General features: G+C 38.8%; 1 protein-coding gene across 1 annotated transcript in view; it reads left to right on the plus strand.

Moving 5' to 3' along the window:
* med27 (mediator complex subunit 27) overlaps positions 1-12,570 on the plus strand; it is a 124,706-nt gene that overhangs the window by 39,389 nt on the left and 72,747 nt on the right. Inside the window, exon 3 of the mRNA XM_056463987.1 lies at positions 1,385-1,515. Coding sequence (XP_056319962.1) covers positions 1,385-1,515 — 131 coding nt within the window. The remainder of the gene's footprint in view (positions 1-1,384; positions 1,516-12,570) is intronic.

The raw sequence follows: 12,570 nt of genomic DNA on the forward strand, positions 1-12,570 counted from the left end.
ATGTTGTTGCAGTTTGATGTATTTGGCTTGTGTTCCCATTAACAGTTGTACAATATGTGTAATAAATTATTCAATATTCCATATAAATAAGATTGATCAGTTTCGGTTTCAGCCTGAGTCTAATAAAATATTGTAAGAAATAAATATACTGATATATTGTAATGAGAAAAAAAAACTAAATCATTTATCATTTGTTATCTTGTAGCAAAGTTTAGATATATACACTTTTATACACTTTATTTTCACGAGTTGCTAGTTGTTTATTGTTGTAAGCATTACCACTTTTAGAGTGAAGTTTGAAGAAAATTGTGGTTTGTGTAATTTAACAATTGCCATAACACAATTTGAACGTTCCTTCATTTTCTTTTTTGCCCTTCCAGTTGCAACCCTTTACTGGAAAACACCCATACACTTCCATTCACACACATACACTACGGACAATTTAGCTTACCCAATTCACCTATAGCACATGTCTTTGGACTTGTGGGGGGAAACCAGAGTACGTGGAGGAAACCCACACAAACGCAGGGAGAACATTCAGACTCCACACAGAAATGCCAACCGGCCCAGCAACCTTTTTGCTGTGAGACTAGACCGCTTCCCACTGCGCCACCGTGCTGCCCCGCAATTTGAACGTTTATTATTTTTATTATTTGTTTTTGTTTTATTTTGCAGTCCGTTTAGCTAACCTTGATGTCGCCCAGTTCTCTTTCTTTCCCTAATATGCATCTGCCCAGATGTTGCTTAAGCATGCCAGATTGATGTCCGTGGCATGAGGTTGGTGGCGTCTGCAGTTCTGTCACATTAACATCTCTTCTGACTTGAGTGACAGAGCGTTGCCGCTGTGTATTTTGAGTAGTGGACACCTTTCGCATGGTTTCATCACATGAGCGAAAGAGCTAATGACAGGCTTCTGCGATACTACAGCATCAAAGCCACAGATATTACACTCGCCGTGTTACGTTCAGCATAGTAAGACAGGAGGCGAGGGGGAGGAGGTGGGCTAGAGGAACACAAGGAAAAACGTGATGGAGGAACGATATGCAAGCAACTGTGTGTGCTTCTCTCAGAACAACAGATTGTAGACAAGATTGGAGCTTTGCTTTGGGTAAACAATTCTTAAAAGCCCAATTAGTCTGGTGATTATATTTGAAACGTTTAGCTGTTCTTTGTAAAGCCATAGGATTTTCTTTGGACACTTTTGTTGTTAGTTTCAGAATTGGTTCAATGTTTGAGACTCAATTTTGACACAGTAGCCATGGAATGAATTGGGCGAGCGCTGAAAGTAGTGTAAGTGAAATGGATTTAATCGTGATCAGATGAATGTGTGGTATTCGTGACAGCACTTTTAAATAAACCTTTGGGTTTTTTTTCTTCTCTGTAGTTGCAGTATCATGCTGGTCTGGCCTCCAGTCTTCTGAACCAACAGTCACTCAAACGCTCAGCCAATCAGATGGGAACATCTGCCAAACGAAGACCCAAAGTCCAGCCAAGCACCCTTGCCCTTCCAACACAGTGAGTGCAAGTTCATATTATTAACAGTATCTCATAATCAGAGAGGCTCTTTCATATGGGAAACCAGTTTAATTGTTGTGATGTAAAACTAGAATTGGGTGTCATTTTAGTTTGGAGATTATCAAATCTGATTCTTATCAATGCTCTGTTCTGATTCCAATGTTTTTTGAAGGGAAAAAAGGGAAAATACTTCAAGAAAAATGTCCTAACCTTTTATTCCTCCCACGTTTAGTCCATATCAATAAAAGGGTGTAACTTTTAACTGTGACGATAGTCGAGAAAATAGTTGCTTAATTGTAGCCATGCAGTTATTTATAAGGATAGTGTCAGTTTTAAATATTTATAATTTCTGAAAGACAGCGCATCAGTAGCCATTAGCCTGTCTTTGAGCAGACCAAAGACGGTTGTTGTTCATTCACAAGGTGACAACAGAGCTCTTAGACCCTAAAACAGCATAGTTTCTAACTACAGCTGATCAAATCATTATTAAACAGGTAAGTGACATTCTAAGTCAATCTCTCTCTTTTGTATGTTGTAGTGCTGTGTTTATACCATAGTAATTATAGTGTATTGAGTGTGAGATATCAGGAATGTATGTATTTTGTGTTGGCCACTCTTTGTATAACCCTGAGTTACCTTTTGGTTGCCGTTTTTGTTTCTAATGTGTCTCCTGTTTTCGTAAAAAAAATGAACAAAATTGTTAGTTAGTTTATCCAGAATAATCTGGCTCGAATTCCAAGGTGTATGCAACAAAATAAAACCACAGCTCAGTTATGTGCACCTCAACTCTCCTGTTTCCACCAAACTGGCCGGGCTGCTATAGCCAAACCTTTGGTCACTCATACCAATGCCAAACGACGGTTTCAGTGGTGCCAGCACCAAAAACCTTGGACTGTGGACAATGTGAAACATGTATTGTTCTCTGATGAGTCCACCTTCACTGTCTTTACCACATCTGGGAGAGTTATGGTGTGGAGTAGGGCTGTGCGATTAACTGAAATCGAATCGCAATCACGATTTTGAAACGTTGCAATTAACTAATTGCAAGAGGTTGCGATATGAAATAAATATGTATTATTTAATTTCCCCCACTCAGGGCAAATGCGTGACTGCCATCTGTGTGTGACAGTCTTATTAGCCAGTTGAGTTAGCACACCTTTGTTTTGCTCAATTGCGCAATCGAACAATGTGGAACCCCCACAATAAAAAAATTTATATACAAATTAATAATTATATATATATATATATATATATATATATATATATATATATATATATATATATATATATATATATATATATATATATATATATATATATATGTATATATATGTATATATATGTATATATATGTATGTATATATATGTATATATATATATATATATATATATATATATATATATATATATATATGTATATATATATATGTATATATATATATATATATATATATATATATATATATATATATATATATATATATATATATATATATATATATATGGTCGGTAATATGGGAATATTTGGGTTTCAAAGTCACAGATACCAAAAAAAACAGGTTATTTGTAAGAGCTGTCGCAGAATTGTTGCCGCAGCACGGGGAAATACAACCACCAGCACCTAAAAAGCACCATATGAGAAGTGTCTTGCTAAAAACTCAACTAAAAGTGTTGCCAGTGACACAAGCAACAGCAAAGTTCAATTTCAGACATGTTTGCCGCTGTTACACCATATAGAAAAACATCACAAGGGCACCAGGAGATAACGCCACAACTTACTACCTCGCTAAAGACACGGTGCATTTTAATGCAGTGACCTAAGAGAGATATAAAAACCTCATCCAAATGCTTTATAGGAGATGTTGTGATATTTTGTGTAGCATCTGTGATAATTCTTTTGTTTTTATTAGACAACATAAGCTACAAAAAGGCTCAGATCAGCCTTGTTAGTTTAGTGAGTGTTCTGTATTTCTAAAATTATTATTTTTGGTTTGTATAATAAGCTACATAATCTCCCAAAATCATAATTTGAGTTGAACTTGTTTACAGAAAGGTAAGGGCATTTTATTTGTGTTTACTGTTTGCTCTAGAGAAAAATGAGTGTTTAGCTTCTGAATGTAAAAAAAAATTTTTGAATAAATGTTGGAGTAAGTTAATATGTTAATCTGTTTCTTTTTTTAACTAGCACTCTAAGCTACGATAGATTCTTGAGCTGAATCTTGCCTACAAAATTAAATCCCAAATCAAATCGCAATATCTGTCCAAAAAAAAAGCAATAAGATATTTTCCCCAAATCGCATAGCCCTAGTGCAGAAAAGCCCCAAAGAAGCGTACCACCCAGACTGTTGCATGCCCAAAGTGTGAAGCATGGGGTTTGGATCAGTGATGGTTTGGGTTGTAATATCATGGCATTCCCTAGGCCCAATACTTGAATCGATAAACTGAATTGAAATATTGAATCCCCAATTTTTTTCCCAACAGTTTTAAAATGGAACACGTTCTTGATACCCAACCCTATGTAAAACTTGACTAAAAAGTACTACACATAGATATGTAAGATTAAAGAAGCACAAAACCAGGCCCACTTTCATGAAAACTGAAGCACCAGCATGTGTTTGTCCATAAACCCAATGGTAACAGTTCAGAGGTCATCATTGATTCTCTTGTTCTCTATTGGTTCTTCTGATTGTAGCGAGAGAGCAGAAAAGCTCATTGTCTTTGGTGGTGTCACCGGGGTTGTAGACAGTAGGCTTTAATAATAAAGTAGTGTGAGTGAGATTCAGCGAACGGAGAGGAGAAAGGAGCACAGACTCTGGAGGGAAGATGAAAGACGACTGGAGAATGAACAGAAAATAAGTATAGAGGACGGCTTGAAGAGACGAGAGCGGAGCCCAGGTGGTCCGAGTCCCTCTGAAAAGCCCACTGATGGGATGGCACTCCTGTTTCTCCTTGCAAATGTGCTCTTTTTAATCTGATCTTGTCGTGGCGTTTTATTTTCTTTCCAAGGTCTTTCAAAGTGATCGTTCATTTATTTCAAGTTGTAGTGCTCTCCTTTGCTCCGATGCCTGTCTGGGTACTCGTACTGCAGTGTGCTTTTTCGGAGAATGAAGGACGAGGAGACGGAATGAAAAATGTCAGTGTGTGACATATACGTATGACATATAATATGCCAATGAAGCAAAACAAACTTTATAAACAAGATTATTTTACTTGCACGATTGGCAGATTATTATTATTATTATTATTATTTATTTATTCAATTTTTTTTGCTTGTTTTAAGGAAAAAAACTCGCTTAAAGGGCACTTTTTTTTACCCCTTTTTCAAGATTTCAAGAATTTTCAGCTCCGAGGACATTGTAGCTGGTTTTGTTGCCTGTGCCTTTTAAAACAAATGAGCTAGTTCTCCCCGCCCACCGTTCCTAGGTGCCTGTCAGAGTGTGTCTTCATTTCCTGCTGCATCAGAAAAATGGCACAGTGACAGACATGAAGGAAGCAGATGACGCGTAACGTTTGTGAGAAATACCACAGTAAGAACTTTCCCAATGATAATTTAATGTACTTATTGTTGACTCAAACCTTTCTGCAACGATGAGTCACACAATGCCGTTACAAAGTTCACGCACACAGCCACACACACACACACACACACACACACACACAGCCTGCATGTTTAACTTTGCACTGTTTTTGCATGGCAAATGTGACAGGATACACGTTAATATCCACTGCTGTATGGATATCCGTTATGTTAATGTACACAATAAACCTGATTTAACGTCCACAAACTGGGATTGAAGCGTCTTCTTTTACAATTGTACTGACATGCGGCTGTGGTGATTGATGATCACAGCGAGCTGAACAGATCTTTTAATCTCAGTTGCTTTGTGCATGTCCTGTCTTGTTGATATGATTATATGTGTTACTAGGAAGACATGTAAATACGTGGCTGTCAGAGAATTCGGTGGGTAGGAAAATCGCACTCCTATGTCACGTTGCGGTGGGCCTCAAAATGAGAGGGATTTGTATCCTACTTTAACTTCAGGAAATAAAAAAAAAAAGGGCAAAACAAACACACAGACGCAGAGGAGAAAGACAGTGACTGTGTTTACATGGACATATGTAATCAAATTATTTGCCAAATCATTAATTTGTCGACTTAGTTCAGATACTTTTTAGGCTTGCCACCATGACAAACGAGATATTGCACGAGGAACTGCTGGAAGAGTGCAATTTTAATGGAATGTTTGATATAGCACGTCGTACAAGAGAAAAAAGCCTTCGCATTTCTCGCTGACTTAGATGCACTCGGTTAGCGTCAGAAAGCCATGGGCATATAGACTATCCTGTCCCAAAATGCGGCGAAAATTCTACACGACGGTAGTAGTTTAAGGTGTTTACATGTTTACACTCGGAGAGCAGCATTTACAGCAGATCTTTTAGTCCATTATATTGTAGTGATATTAACGCACTGTAAACTTTACTAACTAAATCATTTTGACTAAAGTATGTCTTTAAAAACTGAAAGAGTACTGCTGACGATACTAACTAACTTTGCCATCTGGATAAACAAAGATCACTGATCGCTTGCTTACCAAATCTCATGTAAAAAATTATTGTTACAAACGTATTTCTGTCTCATACACTGTAATCCACACGTGAGTCCAGCTGCCCTCTAATACCAGGGTAAATGAAAACAAAACCTACGTTGCAGCACATTTAAAAACGCAACACTGATGACCTGAGTCTCCAAACAATTCCTCTTCTTTTTCCACTTGTTTTGGCAACACAACGTGGCGTCTCTCTGCCGTCTGAACACTGTAACGGGTAAAAAAAAAAGTCTTCAAAGCTATCGAGCATATTAATGATGTTGCACGGCATACTCAATAGAGTGCTCTGATTGGTTTGAACCAAGTATTTCTCATGAATTAATGCTGCACACTCAGAGACGTCCACTCTCACCGCTGGATTACACACAAGTATCTAATTGCAGTGACACATCTTCAAAAATTTGTTTCAAACCGGAAGAACGAATTTGCTCGAGCGCAAAAACAACCAATTTTCACTTTTTTTATGAAATATATGTGTCATAATAGTGTTTTTAGCAGCATGGTGCACTTATATGACTGTCAACAGCTCGAAAAATGCGTTTTGGTGTTTCGTGACCCTTTTGTCTTGTTTGTTTTATTTCGGCTAGAATAAAAGCAGTTTTAAAAAAATGTTAAATCTACTTTAAGGTCAAAATTATTAGCCCCTTTAAGCTATATATTTTTTTAGATTGTCTACAGTACAAACCATCATTATACAATAACTTGCCTAGTTACCCTAACCTGCCTAGTTAACCTAATGAACCTAGTTAAGCCTTTAAATGTCACTAAAAAATATTGTCAATGTAAAATATTATTTACTGTCATCATGGCAAAGATAAAATAAATCAGTTATTCAAAATATTATATTTATAAATGTGCTAAAAAATATCTTCTCTCCGTTAAACAGAAATTGGGGGAAAAAATAAACAGAGGGGCTAATAATTCTGACTTCAACTGTATATACCACTTATCCTGCAATTTAAATTTTTTTTCTAAAGTGTCATTGCAAGTAAAACCTCCCACAAATGTCGCAACTGCTGGTGTTTTTTTTTTTTGGCGCAAACACTGCCTAGGCCACAAGCAGACACTCGACAGGCTAATTTGAGTGCAGTCAGTGGCATTCTGATGCACATGACCAGTCTTTACCAGTACAGTAAAGTTGAGGTGCTCATGATAAATCTGCTTTTACTCAAAGTGGCCTGAACATCAGTCTGCGCTGCACTGTGTATCTTTAATCGCACTGTGCTGTTTTTTCGGATGGGAGAGGATGTTGAACGGAGCAAGGTGAACAGAGACAGCGGCTCCTCTGTCAAACGTCATTGTCCTGATGAATTTGCCGTTTCTAAAAGGAGTGGTGCATGAATTATGCATTACAACCTTCATGCGCGTTTGCTTTTATGTTACTTTTTTATTTCCCTACGTTCTGATAGCAATCACCTCCGACATCAGCGCTTGAGTGGGCTGACAGGAGAAAGTAGTCCTGTCCCAAAACCAGTTGCTTCTAAATGCATTTGAGTAGATATTTACTGTTTAAATAATGATAATGTTATGAATAATTACACTTGTAACTGGCCTAGTTTTAGTGCACAAACCAAGGGATGCCCAGTCACGCTGATTTAAACATTTTATAATCATAAAAAGCAAAAGAGGCCTTCGTAATAATCAAATCCCATACCAGACGCTGTATTGATCCATTTATTCATTCAGTTTGTTGTAATCATTCATACTGAACCAGCAGGAGTGCCCATAAAACGATTCGTTTTAAAATCACAGAATATTAAACTAGCCTCATAATTGAGGCCCAGAGGAGAGCCTGAATGATATCTGGTCCCATCCCATGCATTCATCGCAATATTAATCCTGTAAACAGAATTACACAGCATTTACTCATCTAATCTGGCTCAAAGGGATCAGGTCTGCGCTTGAACACTTTCCCACCAGCTAAGACGACGGCAGCTACAGAATGTTATTTGATTAATACGTTGTAATACTCGATGTAATAAGTCCATTTTGGGAGCCATATGATTAGAAACACTGTTACAAAGCCCTGATGTTAGTCTAGGGGATGGTGGGGTTTGACCTTTGTGGAATTAAAATGTATTTATACAATCAGTGAATAAGTACAAAAGAAAGTAATACCAAAAATTGTGACTATTTATAATTCCCAAAAGTGAACAAAAACAACGAATTAATCCAAAATAAAGTAAGGCAAAAATATACTATTTACAACACTGAGACAAATACAAAGACGGGGAAAAACAGGAGAGCTGGCAGAAGGGACGTGGGCGGCGCTAAAGAAACTAAAAGAACAAAACCCAAACTAAATCTAACTTCCATGAAGCATCTAGCTAACTAACTATGTGAAAACAAAATAATTAACACGCGAAGAGTCTTCCAAGTCCTGACTGTCTGCTCTATCTTTCTATCCAAAAAGTGCAAGGGGTGGCGCTCTCCCCTAACCTAATGTACTATACAGAAGAGTAGTCCTAAGTGTTGCAAAATGTATGTCAATGTGACCTTCTTACCTGTCCGCTTCGTCCAAACCTCGTAAACAATGTAAACGGAGAAATGGAATGATATATGAATAACGGATGGAAAACGTGCACACAGAAACGGGCAACAACAAAATACACAGACGGGGTTTTTCTAAACGCAACGCAAAAAACACAACCAAGCGGGAAAAAGAAAACAAGAAGGAAGGGAAAAAAAGGGGGCTGGCGAGTGGTCTGGCGCGCGCTTTTATGATGGGTGGTCTTTGCTTATTGGATGTGATGTAAGAATGACGTAACTGGGAAGGAAATGACTGACAGCTGAATAGACCAATGTACGGAACCTGTGAATAATGAAAGCAGATATGGGAGAACAGAGCGAGAGAGAGAGAAAAACACAAACAGCACAAATAACACAAATATGTAACATAGCCATAGGATTCACATCAATATGAGCTAGTATGGAGACTCCGCCTTGCCTGTACAAATCAAATAATTATATATTTCTCTTCCCATAGATCAGTGGAGATCATAATTAGAGAACAATTTATGCACTTTTTTTTCCTGAAATAATAATTTAGTCTTTGCTATACCAGACTGGTGGAACAGTGTTTTACAAAATAATCAGAATATCTGAAGCCACAGGACTCATCACTAGTGTCCAAGATACATCCTCTAGATGCACTGGGACACATAGTCAGTGATGTATCCTGGGGTCATGGGGTGTTTCGGGTCTTTCAAGATCAGACACCGTCACGCAGGTGACCTAGCTAAGGCTGATCAGACCCCAGTAGCCATCACCCATGGATCAGCCCTCTTTATCCATAGCCATCTTGTGGCTTTCTCTGCAGCCTCACAAACAGACTTAGGACGCACTCACATTAGGTACAGTTACATTGAACTGTGCCAAAGCGCGATTGTCCCCAATCCCTTCTCCCCCTCGACCTACCAGATCTGAGCACGCTTACGTCATCAATGATGCGACTGTTCAGTTTAACAGGAAGAGAAGCACTCTCGCTCAGCACAGTGGAAATTGCTTTAGTTATATATTTTTGTATTATTTTTAGTCGTTTGGGATGCAGTGACACGGTCAAACATTTTGCCGAACAGATCCACCACTTTTAACGCTCGTAAATGATCATAATAGTCCTCATGCTGCAGGTTTCTTGAAGGTGCAGCTGACTTGGAGCGAGGGGTTTGCGTCTTTAATAAACAACGACAGTTTGCGTTCATTGAAATCAATTAGTAAATGCACCTGAAACAGTCCTCTGAAAGTGATGTTGCATCTTCAGTTTCCGGCTCAGGCACACTTTGCACTCACACTACAAGAAACCACGCCAAAGCCCAAGTGAACCGTGCCCTGGCAGACCTCTTCCAACCGTGCCAGGGCTGGCCAACTGAACTGTGCCTGGGCCCGATTCAGAGCACTCACACTTCTCAAATGACCCGGGACATGCACCTGGGCACGGTTCAGATAGCATAGTGTGAGTGCACCCTCAACGGCCCGCTTTTTATCTGCTACTGCGAGGCCTAGTTGGTTGAAGTCTTTACAGAGTGAATGCCCTGTAAACCCTCTACAGCCCACCTCTATTGGCTCACAGTGGGTCGTCCAGCCCCCTTCCTGGCACTTCTCTACTAACTCCTGGTACTTTGAGCATTTCCTTTCATTTGCCTCTTTAATCCACTCTTCCCAGGCCACTGTGAGTTCAAGCATAATCACCTGTCTTGTTGCCTCAGAAATTATAGTTATGTCTGGTCAGAATGATGTTGTAACTATGAGCTGTGGCAACTTTAACTGCTTCCCCAGGTTGACTTGCAACTGCCAGTCAGGGACTGAGTGGAGGAGGCCCGATCTTGACCTTTGCAGTTGGCAGGGTTCCTCCCTAGCTTTCACAAAATCAATCCTCCTTTTCGGGGCAAGATGGTACCAACCAGAGATTATGGCATTGCATATGCTGAAATGCACTGGGACGCATTGTCAGTGATGTATCATGGGGTCATAGTGTGTTACGGGTATTTCACCATCAGACACCCTCACCCAGCTGAGGTTGATCAGACCCCAGTCTGCGTCCCAGTAGCTATCACCCACAGATCAGCCCTCTTTATCCATTGCCAACTTTTGGCTTTCTCTGCAGCCTCACAAACAGACTTATTGGCCCTCTTCTTAGCTGCTACTGCTAGGCCTGGTTGGTTGAAGACTTTACAGAGTGAACGCCCTGCAAACTCTCTACAGCCCACCTCTATTCGCTTACAATGGGTCTTCCAACCCCCTTCCTGGCACTTCTCTACTAGCTCCTGGTACTTTGAGCATTTCCTTTCATTTGCCTCTTCCATCCGCTCTTCCCAGGGTACTGTGAGTTCAAGCATAATCAACTGTCTTGTTGCCTCAGAAATGATAATTATGTCTGGTCAGAGTGATGTTGTAATTATGAGCTGTGCGAACTTTAACTGCTTTTTGACTTCAACTGTGTATATGCATTGAAAGTCAGTCAGGTCAACTCAAGGTGACCTTTACGACGTCAGAAATGTCCTCACTTTGGTTTTCTGTTGCTTCTGAATCCCCTGAATATGAGATCGCCGCCCGCTAAGGATCAATGTAGAGAGCTGTTGTCATTTTAGTGCCTCCTGCTCACATCGGCCAGACATGCAAAGCCTCAGTTACTGAACCGAGACTAATTCTCCATGCCACCCTCATGAGACCTGCAGATTTACTTCACATGTTACTATAATTAACAGCAGCTGCAAACTGACTCTCTCATATTTGCATATTGTATAGATTCTATATTTTTAATTATGCAGCAGATCAGTTATGAGCATCTAGATCTTTTCAGTTTAACATTAATAAAGCTTATGTTGTAAAAGTGTTTAAAAAACAGTCGGTTTGAGGAGATGGGTTTCCCGAGGTTAGTCCCTAAAGAGCTTTTCTACATCTCTGGGTAATTTCTTTTACACTATTGACTTTGGCTTGTTTGCTGAAGTGAGCTTTTATTTGCAAATATGTTTTAGTTAAGCTGATTTAAAATAAAATGTAGACGTTGCATTGTTTTTGTTATATATATTGTGCAAATGAAATGTAGAGTATGCGTACCTCATTAGACATATCGTAAATGAGTGTAGTGTTTCCTAACCACGTTCCTGGAGGACCACCAGCTCTGCACATTTTCAAGGTCTCCTTAACCAAACACACCTGATTCAGATCATCAGCTCATTAGCAGAGACTGAAAGACCTGTAATGGGTGTGACAGACAAAGGAGACAGCCAAAAATGCAGTCTGGTGGTCCTCCAGGAACGTGGTTGAGAAACAATGCCGCAAATTATGTATTGTCAAGTCAGAATGTTTGCAAGAGCTTTCTTTCTATATATTTCATCATATTAACTATTGTGGAGCAGACTTGAAGACTTTCTTTCTTTCTTTCTTTCTTTCTTTCCCCTCTCTCTCTCTCTCTCTCTCTCTTTCTTTCTTTTTCTTTCCTTCTTTCTTTCCCTTCTTCCTTCTTTCTCTATTATCTCTCTTTAATTATTTTTCTCTTTCTTTCTTTCTTTCTTTCTTTGTTTCTTTTTTCTTTCTCTTATCTCTTTTTTTTACCCTTTTCTTCTTCTCTTTTTTTCTTTTTTGTTCTTTCTTTCTTTCTTTCTCTGTTTCTTTCTTTTATTTCTCTGTTTCTCTGTTTCTTTCTTTCTCTGTTTCTTTTTCTTTCTCTAACTTTCCTTCTTTTTTTATTCTTTCTCTTATCTCTCTTTAATTCCTTTTTCTTTCTTTTTCTTTCTTTCCCTTATTTCTTTTTGTCTCTTTATTTCTTTATTTCTTTCTTTCTTTCTTTCTTTCTTTCTTTCTTTCTTTTAGTTCTCTCTCTCTCTCTCTCTCTCTCTCTCTCTCTCTCTCTCTCTCTCTCTCTCTCTCTCTCTCTCTCTCTCTCTCTCTCTCTCTCTCTCTCTCTCTCTCTCTCTCTCTCTCTCTCTCTCTCTCTCTGTCTTTCATT

This window comes from Danio aesculapii, chromosome 8 (assembly GCF_903798145.1).
Source record: "Danio aesculapii chromosome 8, fDanAes4.1, whole genome shotgun sequence".
In the NCBI taxonomy this organism is placed as follows: Eukaryota; Metazoa; Chordata; class Actinopteri; order Cypriniformes; family Danionidae; genus Danio; species Danio aesculapii.